Genomic DNA, 11959 nt, shown 5'->3' with positions numbered 1-11959 from the left:
AGCTTGAACATTATTGATAGAGACTGGCTGGTTAAGGGAGAGCTTGCAGGGTCACACGTCTTTCAAACAAATTGCCCGGAAGCTTCCATGTCAAAACTACCATCAAGGAGGACTCACTCTTAACAGAATTGCACCCCGTGCAGGATAACATGGTGCTCCCTTCACAGACAGAACAAAGGCTGGGGACAGCTCGGAGAATTTGTATAGTAATACCTGTAGTTTGTACCCAAGACTGGGAGACCTGTACCTGCTTGTGTGCTCAATTCTCACCTCTCGCTCGTACTCTCGAGCTGGAGCGTCACTCCCTTGGTCAAGTCCACCAGAAGACAACGATCCATCGGATGGCGAGGTCACGGGCAGGCGTTTGGCTCCGTAACTCCCCCCGGAGAAGTCCCTACGTAAAGCGCTGCCGTTCTGAGCGGAGGACCCTGTGGGTTACAGCAGGAGATTTCGGGCTGATTCCCTCCTTATGCCTGGGGTGGCTTGTAGACAAACGTATTTCACTGATATTCTTTACAGCAGCAAAATGATTATTCTAGTGCAGGGGTGGCCAAATCCTGTCCTCAAGGGCCAGCAACAGGTCAGGTTTTAAGGATATCCCTGCTTCAGCACAGGCGGCTCAATCAGAGGCTCAGTCAACGACTGCACCACCGGTGCTGAAGCAGGGATATCCTTAAAACCCAACCTGTTGCTGGCCCTTGAAAACTGGAGATGGCCACTCCTGATCTAGACCATTGGTGGGCAACAGGTTGCCCTCAGAGGCCTCATCTGCAGCTGATGGCTCAATCAGTGGCTCAGTCAATGACTGAGCCACAAATTGAGCCACCTTTGCTGAAGCAGGGATATCCTTACAACCTGACCTGTTGGTGGCCCTTGAAGACTGGAGTTGGCCACCCCTGTTCTAGTAGGACTGGCGATGTCTCAGTTTAATGGTGCAGTACTATATGAACCCTAAACTCTTTGTATTGCCGTAATTTTTTGCATAGGGTTTCACATTTTCAAATCCTCTAATTGTTGGAACAATCATTTAAAATAAACAAATGTGAGGCTCTAAAAAAAGGACACTTTTCAATGAGATGTTTTATAAATCAACCAAACTATGGCATTTTGCAAACGTTGCTAAGTGGAACTGTATATTTAAAACAGCTCTGTCCCGCTTCCACCACTAATGGTTCCATGAGAGTATTGGATCAATCTAAAGGACACTGGAGGGGTACGTTTTTTTGTGTGTAATCTGAACTAAGATGCCTCAGTCATTTGCCAGTTCCTGAGATATATACAACCAGCCTCATTGCGAGTAACCAATCCGTGAAGGAGCCTTCAGTAGGACATGGCGGTGCGGTTCATACGAGGTGCAAATGCAACGTCACAGTTAATGACTGGCTTGTCCGCAGCTCGTTTCGGATTCAACAAGGGGAATAGAAGTTACTTTAACATATTTTATGAAGCTAATGTTTTCCATGTGATCTTTCTGCTTCTGATGATTAAAACAAAACATGGGGTTTTCCATCATAAATGTTAAGGAAGAAGTTACTGCTAGTTTTATATAAATTAGGATTTAGAGACGGTATTCACAGCAAGCAGAAAAAAAAGGTTGTGTTTTCAGCTGTACGGTAAAGCATCTTTTGGATAACCGCTAAATCGTCAACTCTACCTGCAGAATCTCTACTAGGCATCTTTACCCCGGACTTCCCTTTTCAGGTAAACAATGCAGTGGTTCTCCCACAAAAGATCTCCCCTCTCTAAACATACTGAATGTGCGTATTCTTCATCATCTCATTCATTACCAACGCACCCGTTACTGTCAGAAGTGCATTTGGTGGGTAAGTACGGGACATAGACAAACTGAGATAATAGGATGTGTGAAACTACACTGCCTAAATAAAGAAATCTGTAGGACAGGGGTACTTTCTAATACCGTGTGCTGTTATGTCCACTCCATTTACACCCCCATATTCACAATAGATTACCTTGCACCTGCACTGTTTACATGGTAAAAGGTCATGAATGCATTATTAAATGATGCTGAATACAGGGTTAGATCGGGGCCACTTACTTGCGATCAACCCACTGCTGGCACTCATAGACCTCCCGGGTTCCCCGCGGGATTTGGTGAGTGAGGGAATACTGACAGAGCCACTGAACACCGACCGACTGTCCTGATGCCGGAGGTTCTGGGGTAGGAGATATGGTGAACTTGTTAAGCATGAAACCATACAACCGTCCAGCTGCTCATAGCGGAAGTGAGGCTATAACACACACTTCAGAAGAATTCCTCTCTTCTGAAAACAGAGCAACATCACTACAGAAAACAGACGATGCAGTGCAGAGAACGGCGCGTATAACTCAAGTCTTAGCACTGGAAAGGCCGCAGTGATAGCTTTGCCTCGCCTTCACTGGGGCGATTCAAGCAAAGCAAACATGTTCACATGACTTAACTCGGACACTGAAGCACAGGATGAGTGTAAAGCGAAACAAAAGCAATGCGCAAAAGCTTTTCTGCTAGTGGGATCTGCGATCTGTACTAGTGGTAAAAGTAATGAGGCAGGGGCTGAATGCATTTCCCGTTGCTACTATACAAGTAGTAAGCTTTGGAAATACAGAAAGGTTATCACGAAACAAACAGCATTGGTCCCACGACATTAGGAATCTCTTCTGCTTCGGGTTAACTCTGTAACTAGTAATTGTGTCGATGTTTGGTGCCCCGTTTATAATTAATCGGTTTAATGACGACCACTTGCTAAATGTAAATGATTTTGCTTTGTGTGTGTGTGTGTTTGCCTTTCATCTCCCCACCTCCCACTTCCTTTTCTGTTACTCCCCTTTCACACATTCGGTTACCATGTTTTTTTGGGGGAAAAGAAATTACTTTAAACTTACAAATCGATATTGAAAATGTTTTAACTGAATTTATTAAAGAAAAGAGTGCTTGTTTGAAAAGTATTTTGCGTAAGTCCCTCGATGACTGTAAACGGTATATACCACAGGGATAACAACAAAGGCAGGTGTTGAGAGGGGGCACTTCTATGGCCAGTGGTCAAGCTAGGAGGTTCGTTGCTGTGTGCTGGAGGAACTCAACGCAGAACCAAGAAGGTGGAGCAAGCTTTTCTTATTCCTTTTCCTATAATGGCCTAAATAAATGGGGTGGGGGGGGGGAGTCCTCCTCATTTGATAAATTTCCAACGCCGATTCATTAAAACTCTCCTTCATTCTGCTGTGTGAACGACTGAAATAAAAGCAGCCCTGTGCTCTGTGCTGTGCGGTACGCGTCGCATTGTTATGGTAAATACATCTCGTGCTAGGAATAAAGGTATATAAAGGGGGCTTTAAGATGCACAACTAATACCGGAATGGCTTAAAACACCTTTTTATTGAACTACATAGCTTGAGAATAAAGTTGAAATGACAACCCGCTACCAACGAGGCCCCCGGATTACGGCAATTTTAGGGGGAGTAGATACAGTATATCTATTTTTTCTCTTTTATCTATTTCCCTCAACTATTGTGTATAGTTAGTACACTGTGGCAGCATTTATTGTTACCTTCTAACACCCATTTGTTACATTTTGCGCACTTAATCATATATATATATATATATATATATATATATATATATATATATATACACACACACACACACACACACATATATACACACACACACACACACACAGCGTCTCCTCGCTTATCCGACGGAATGCGTCCCTCAAACCGCCGTAGGTTAACGGACCCGCCATCGGATTGCGGGTACCATGTTAATCGGCGGCGGTGACCGTCGGATAAGCGTGTCCAGCGGACTGCATTATGGGACATCGGATAAGACGTCCGTCAGAAACCGGACCGTCGGTAAGCGAGACCGCATGTGTGTGTGTGTGTGTGTGTGTGTGTGTGTGTGTGTGTGTGTGTGTGTGTGTGTGTGTGTGTGTGTGTAATTGGCATTACTACTTTACTGCTTTACCCTTGGTGTAGTTACACCCGCAATGCTAGTGAAATCATAGGGAGCTATTTCTCCAAGTCTGCCAGCTACAAAACTAGGGTAAAACTGGAGCAAACATCTGCACCGTATTAATCCAAGGAAGAATTGCTATCGCTTTCCACGGGATTCCTGTTCTGTGATTAAGTTCTAGTTCTGCTGCCAGAAAGCTTTGCCAAACAGACCTCTGTGCATTTTATCTAACAGACAAATCTGTGTGGAGAACCTCCCACCCAATCATGGTCTCTAAGCGGCCACATGTTATCATACTGTAGTTTAAATAAAGATGCTGATTGAAAATGCATGAAGACAGGAGCCCCTTCTTTTAAACTCAAGGTATTGTACATCATTACTCTGTTGTTTATTTAATTGCAAATCGTTCTCCTTTAACTGCACAAGACAATGGGAAGGACCAATGATTACACACCCGAGTGCTTTCATCAACTGGCCGCTCACTCTGCAGTTTGGTTCAACATTATCAGGTGTGCATTATACTTTGACACAAGTTTCCTCTCGCACAGGCGTGACCAACTCCAGTCCTCAAGGGCCACCAACAGGTCAGGTTTTCAGGTTATCCATGCTTTAGCCGTCACTGATTGAGTCACCTGTGCTAAAGTAGGGATATCCTGAAAACCTGACCTGTTGGTGGCCCTTGCGCACTGAAGTTGGTCACCCCTGTGCTACAGGAGACTTGCGCTCCCATTTCGGCTCCCTCTCAGACTCCCTCTGTTACAGTAGCGCTTTCCTTTTCCACCTCTTCTTGTATTTGTAGGACACATGCTGCCATGACATCGCTTTTACACCCTGCCTGCCACTACGGTGTGAGATTCACGGAAGCGACACAGCTGCGGCCGCATGTTATCAGACATTCCAGTGAATGGACACAGGGAAAGGAGGTGGGGATCTGTTTGGAGGTTCAGTACTAGTTGTGTGTTGTAGATGTAAAGGTCGATTGTTAGCACTTCGGAGACGTCGTCAATATACCCATCCCCTTTACTCCTATGCATGTATGCACTGTAACAACATATTTTAATCAGCTGTGAAGGCAAAGGAAGGAGCTTGCCAATTCTTATTTTACCTTGAAAACAAAATGGAGATAGAGACAGTGGGAGTGTTGATACTGTATGTGTGTTTGATGCAACCCACTGTTGCTTTATTCACCAATACATGGTCTTGTAGTGCTAATGTGTTCTTAGTATAATATGACATAGAACACCAGAGAGCTGTGCTTCACCTGCCAAAAGTCACACAATCCAAACACACACCACGTACACTTGCAATAAGTCTTCATCCTTGCTTTATTAAGCAGAGCAGAATAAAATGGCTTTGAAAATGTGACTGTCTGGACATAAATTCAGCGGACAAAAGCTTTGTAAAGGGATGTGAAGCAACAGTAGCTACAATATATTCCTTAATATGCTCATTAAATGTCCACTTCCTGGCGATACTCTTTTTTCCCCATTATTATTATTTCCAATAACAAACCGCTTTTTCCCTGCTTGATAAAGTGTTCTTTGAAGTGGTTGCATGAAAGATGGCAGCCTTCTGACATCATGCACGAGGTTGTCAAGGTTATTTTAGTGGTGTGGAATGTTTTAAATTTCATGTACTTGAAAATCAGAACGATTTCCAAAAATCTGCACAAAGCTGATTAATGATGACCATGCCCAACGCTTCCATTCCCTAACATAAATAATTATTTTGTGGCCAAATGGATTATTTGTCATTTTGATTTAATCTTCGATTCCCTAGTAACTATTATACAACACTTAGTCGAGTATTTCCTAGTGTGAACGTAGGTATTTTTACACATTTGTTTATTGGGAATTGAATAAGCTCATGGCATGATTCAAGATTGTCCATGTTATTGGTACGCAGGCAATTTATAGAAGTATTGTGTACTGAGCAATTTTGTTCAGTTGCCTCTCTGCGTCCACTTTTATACATGCCTAACACAATCTATACTTTGTATTATTTTCTATTAACATGGAAACATGTGACACCAATTTTGATGCTACAATGAATGTAGCACTTGGGTTAAAATTAGGTATTATAAAAAGGTGTCCATTTGTAAATGACAAAAATACAAGTATACATCTCAATAGAGTAAGCGTAACCAATTCTAACAGCTGTGAAACTGATGGTAGACCAACTCCAGAATTGGAGATTATACTGGTAATTGCCTTTACAATTTAGGGGCTTACTCTACATCAGCCGCTTCTGCTGGTGCAGAATTAGCCCCCTGGCCTCACTGAACCCGAAATGTTACCCTGGTTGCAGCCCTAATAAGAGGGAAAGGAACAGAAAGACTGAGCAGGTAGGGCAGGAAGATCGCTATGCAAGAAGCGCCAACATCTAAAGCAATGGTGTAAAGCCAAGCCGACACACCACCACACACAGGTTAGTACAGCGAAGAACAACAGACTCGGCTGTGCGTACCCTGTAAGAGCCAGGGGTAGCGCTGAGAGACGGGGAGGAGGAAGAGGAGGAGGCAGGGTTTACGGGATCGGAAGAGAGGAAGTTTTCAGCAGAATTTGCAGTCATGTGATAGACGTGCTCAAAGTTGCTCGGAGTGGAGATCGGGCTGGCGTGATGGCGGAGAGGGGGTGGATAAGGGGACCCGGGCTAACAGAGAGAGAGAGGGAAGGAAGAACACACACACGCATGAGCTCTCGGGAATAGGCCGGCGCTTATTACAGCAACAAAACAGCAACCGCAATGTGCTCCGTGGCCAGGGGTGCCACGGACAGAGGCGGGCATTAACCCTTTCACGGCCAAGCGTGTCGCCGGCCTCTCTGGTTAAAAAGTGAAATAATGAATGAGAAATGCAGCGTGTTACATTTTCCTTAGGTCACAAACACTTCCCATTGTTCATGTCTCAGAGAACAGAAACAGCTGCCTGTGCCGTGTGGGATTCAGTTCCAATACACATTTTAAAGTATATTTCAGATATTTAGGTTAAAAAAAACAAAACCTACTAGTAATACAAGCTTCAAAGCAGCAATCTTCCCCAGAAGCCCATATTAGCTTAACTCACATACTATTAACATCTTACATCCTGATATTTTTTTTTTTTTTTACTGTTTAAAAATCATTATTTTTTATAATCTGTAGCTTGTGAGGTTAACACGTTAACCTGCAGATTGCACTGGGCTCTGGGGAGAGCTTCATTTTCACCTCCTGGACACTTGACATTTAAAACGCTCACATCTTCTAAACGGAGAGTCGGATGTAAAGAAAAATGAAACCAGTGTTGGAAATGGCAAGAGGAGATCTTTTCCCATAAGTAAAACCATTAAAAAAATAAACCGTGATCAGTGTGGACAGCGGCTTTAAGAGTGAGTGTACATGTTATTTTTCTTCTTATTTTGGAAGGATTGGCGCTTTGCAGATGTAGCGGACGCTATTGGTCCCTGCAAACGTGACGCATTGCATCAACCAGTCGTTAAATATTGAGCCCATTAAAAAGAAATGATGCGTGTTATCATTTGTTTCTATGGGGGGTGCGTTAAATATCCCGTCAGATACCCCGCCAGCGTTGACGCAATGCGTTGTGTGAATGGGAGCGGTAATGCCCGCCAGTAACGGCCACGTACTATTGACGTCAACCTGGTTACATGACGTTACAGCGCAGCGATTGTTTAAGGCTCACATATTAGTCATGCAGACTGACACCCAAAACGGGAGCCAGATGTAGAATAAAGAGCAAGACTCTGCAAGTACCAAAAAGATGTCCGCTGTTTCAGCACTGCTAAAGGTGTCCGGCGTGTGCCGAGGTAAAACTACCAGCGATCTGCTGCAATACAGAGGGAGCAAACACAAGACTGGTTTCCAGAAACGCCAAACGGTGTTTCTTTAAAGCAGGAGCGGCCAACTCCAGTCCCCAAGGGCCACACACAGATCAGGTTGTAAGGATATCCCTGCTTCAGCAAAGGTGGCTCAATCAATGGCTCAGTCAAAGACTGACACCTGTGCTGAAGCAGGGATATCCTTGAGGACTGGAGTTGGCCGCCCCTGCTTCAAAGGGAAAGGTGAACACTGGAAACGTCCTACGTTTGCCTGCATATTGAAGTCAAAAAGGAGCAGACCTCGTGGGTCACATATCAACGGAACGAGGTTTAGTCAAACACCCATTTTTCAGTCCAGCGCAGGGGACCATTCTCCATATGATGTTTGAATAAACCACATTACCGCTGACTAGTTACCCTGTAAGGACTACGCTTTTGGCTTCACTATCATCCATGGTATGCACCTCTGAGTTTAGCAGCAGAAAGTGTTCTGGTTTCAGATGAGGAGTACTAGTGAGCGATGTCGTGGGCTTGTATACAGATATATTGAATGCTGTGGGTTGAATGCACAGATAGTGGTTGGTTACTGGTCTTGAACACACAAACAAACAACTTCAATTTCATATGGCGCTTTTCTCCCAATGGCACTCAAAGCGCGTCACAACTACAGCACAGTGCGTGACACACAGGATTATTACAGACACCGTCCCTGCCCCGTGGAGCTTACAATCTATGTTTTTGGTGCTTGAGGCACAGGGAGATAAAGTGACTTGCCCAAGGTCACAAGAAGCGGCCGCCAGGAATCAAACTCATAACATAAGCTTGTAGGTTCGATTCCTGCCTGGGCCATTTACACACCCTGTGTGTGATCGTTTGGCAAATCACATTATATCCCTGTTCCTTCCAGCGATCTACTTGAAAAACAGACGCATCTCATTTTCTTTCCTGGTGTGAGAACAAGGGCAATAATCTTAATTAACAAAAATAGCGTTCCCAGCCGTTTCATTTGTTTAACAGCATTGTGTGTGGATAATGACTAATCAAAGCACCCTGGCTTTTGATTTGCAAGTAAACCCAATATAGTTTTCACTATTCACCTACTAAATATTCCCACAAAGAATAGAGGGGTTTATTCTGAAGTCTCCCAGGTGCAAACTGGGGCAAAACTAGTGCAACATACAAACAAAACAGCACCATATTAATCAGAGAAAGGAATCCCATTGATATCAATCTCACTTTTTCACTTGATAAAGCTGGTGCAATTTTTATTGCACCGATTTTGCTCCCACGTTGCCGCTAGTAAGTAACACCGAAGTGTCTTTTGAGATTGATCCACACACAAAACAGCTACTGTGTTAAATTGCAACTGAATCCAGGTACACTGTGTGCTTCAGCGGCCACTTTCTTTATATAGAACATTTAAGCTTGCTGGTTGAAATCAGGATTTTTCTTATTTAACAGCAGACGCTTTCATAAAGGAGCATTCCTGCCTATACCCCCTAACGTGTTGCATGTAATGTGGTGCTCTTTGTAGTGAATGACCAGATGCCCACGTCTAGCGCAGTTAAGACGCCCAAAAGTATAACGTGGAAAAAGATGGAGGCACACAAGTAATAATGCAAGCTTGCTGTGGTTTACTGTATAGTAGTAATAGGCAGAACTAAAGTAACGTTTCGGGGACAGAACACCTTCCTCAGACAACAGCCGCCAATGACGCTTTTACTTGTGTGCCTCCATCTTTTGCCATATGATGTTATTATAGGCCTCTGTTTGGAACATAGGGGCAGTGATGGGCTCGCCTGCAAAAAGGGCCTTGCTACTCTTGTTTTTGTACTTGTTTTTGGCATTGAGAGGGCCTCTGCATACCTTTGTATTAAAGACGCCAAAAGTACAAGTATCTAAAAACCCGCCTAACATCCCACTTTATTTCATGAGACTCTGCGGAGCAGTTTGCTTCTCTCGTGTAAGGCTGCGCTTATTGTGCCGCGCGACGCGACGTCGCTCCGAATCAAATACATTGACTCCGTCGCAAGCTCTTATAGTAACGGCGACGGCGCGACCCCAAAAATTTGAAGCCGGGTCTATTTGGATTTTTTTTTTAGAGACAGTCGCCACATGCAACCGTCTCTAAACCAATCAGAGACCGCGGCCCGCCCCCTTCCGTGATGTCGCTGGCGACAGTCGCTGAAAAATCAAATGATAACTTTCGCAGGTGGCGACAGAAACGGATGACGTAATCGGTCGCGTCGCCAGCACTATAAGCGCGGCCTTAGGCAGTGACACACCCTCCGGCCCTGAAACATTGCGGGCAGAGAATAGCGATGTGTGTGGCAGGGAGGAAAGGGCGGGACATATGACTGTCAGTGAAAGGGCTCTCAGTGTAAAACCGCCTCCTACATTACACAACCCAACGGGGCCAATAAGAACAGCAAATGTAGCAAACGCCGGAGGTCTCGCACCCCAGGGCTGATTTGGAAGATCATCGGGATCCCCTCTCACTCTCTTACCATTGGCAGATCTTTCAGGATTTGAATACCATCTCCTGGCCCCATATGTGCTATATGGTTAAAATTTGTCGGGTTCGAAATTAGCTTGTTTCTCATTTCTGGATCTCGTAACATTTCCCTGCAAGATAAATGTATTTATATAAAGAAGGTGTTCCAGTAAAGCAGCATGGACAGACGTCGCATTGAAGCAAAAGTATTCGCCCGCACTGCGCGTCACCGCGCCCTGTCTTTAACAGGAAACGTTAAATGATTATTTCAATTCAGACTTGAAAATCGCAATCTGCATTTCACTTGGTAAAAAAAAAACTATTTCCAGATTTAATGTGGTTTCCGTGATAAAAAAAATAAGTTTTATTGAAAAAGTTATCCATTTCTGGAGATCGCCTGCTAGAGGAAAGGATTACGCTTTGGTGCTCTCGCACACAGCATTACATTGTAACATCATACTGTGGATGTTGAGCATAAACTTCAAGATTGAGCAAAGCTGCTCATTGTAAACAAGATTCTGTTCAATAAGGAGCCGTCCCAGGCTCACGCACTGCGTATTCTTACCTCCTCTGCTGCATCCGCTCTTCCTCCGGCACGCGGAACGAGTAGCGACGCTTATTGTTGATATTCCTCACCATTTGCTTCCGGCTGTTGTCGGACGTTTCTGGGACAACCAGCTCATCCCCTTCTAAGAAACGTTTTGGTAAACAGGGGAGAGAATACGGAGTTATTAAGGGAAACGGGTGAGAAAGGGACAATACCCTCCCGCTGTACATAGTACAGCCTGTATTAACAACACCGCCGGGCCAGGCAGGTGTACACGATCGTCTGTGCTCCGCCCTCTCCCCCCAAAAATGGAATCTGATTCTTTTGCTTCATAAGTAAACATGGTTCTGAACCGAGCACCAGCCTATTGAGAGGCTCTGCATATCCGTCTACAAAGCAGACCACTGTTTTGGACACGTGCCTAGAAGGAAGGATTTTCGCAATGCGGTTCTATGCAGAACATGAGAAAAACTCAGCCCCCGAGTTCTGAAACCTTGTTTGGGTCATGAAACTAAACATTATGTTTTAATCAGATTTCTACTTCATTAAAAGCAAGACATTCACCAGGGGCTGGGGCTTTACACGGTGTAAGGTAATTATATGGGGACAGGAGTATGTGAAGCTCGTTACTTATTTATTCTTGCATAAGGGCTCCCTAAATGAATCTATTGCACAGTTTAACCGAGAAGTATCTTGCTTATCTACCAGGTTTGATTGGAATCCAAACTACACCGCATCCATCTAATGTCATCATCACATTAACAGGTTTGCTTTTATGTTCAATATTTTAGCCTAAACAAAAGAACGCAAAGGATCGGATTGACAGCAAAAGCATCAACAAGCTTGATTCATACTCTATAACGGCACAGCCGCGCGCAAAGGAGATCTGTACAAAAATCACATTAAAATCGAGGACCTGTGGGCTTCCACACCAGAGCCACCATATTGGGCATGTGCATCGGAGAAGCCGCGCCTGAAACAGCGCAGTGAGAGGCGGGCATAATTCTATGAGCAAAGTCTTGTAGCACACAACCTGACTGACAAACGAGACTCGCCAAGGTCTGGAGATACAGTATGTATATGTGTATATATATATCTCAACTCCCTTATAACGCTGTGCTTGGGGTCCAAAGAATCACATCGCACTATAAGTGGAT

At 44.4% G+C, this 11959-nt stretch overlaps 1 protein-coding gene across 6 annotated transcripts in view; it reads right to left on the bottom strand.

Annotated features, from left to right (window-relative positions):
• CDC42BPA (CDC42 binding protein kinase alpha) overlaps window positions 1-11959 on the bottom strand; it is a 324002-nt gene that overhangs the window by 7897 nt on the left and 304146 nt on the right. For 3 of the 6 annotated variants that reach the window (XM_075595475.1, XM_075595477.1, XM_075595476.1), the window contains 5 exons: window positions 10821-10944; window positions 10269-10386; window positions 6413-6598; window positions 2057-2174; window positions 271-428 (listed from right to left, as the gene is read on the bottom strand). In XM_075595475.1, the coding sequence (XP_075451590.1) occupies window positions 271-428; window positions 2057-2174; window positions 6413-6598; window positions 10269-10386; window positions 10821-10944 (704 nt within the window). Of the gene's footprint in view, window positions 1-270; window positions 429-2056; window positions 2175-6412; window positions 6599-10268; window positions 10387-10820; window positions 10945-11959 lie in introns of those variants that run through there. The other 3 variants (XM_075595478.1, XM_075595479.1, XM_075595480.1) reach the window with 2 other exon arrangements.

Source organism: Ascaphus truei, chromosome 4 (assembly GCF_040206685.1).
Source record: "Ascaphus truei isolate aAscTru1 chromosome 4, aAscTru1.hap1, whole genome shotgun sequence".
Classification (NCBI taxonomy): domain Eukaryota; kingdom Metazoa; phylum Chordata; class Amphibia; order Anura; family Ascaphidae; genus Ascaphus; species Ascaphus truei.
The sequence above is the reverse complement of the archived record's forward strand: the minus strand, read 5'-3'. Positions and strand labels throughout refer to the sequence as shown.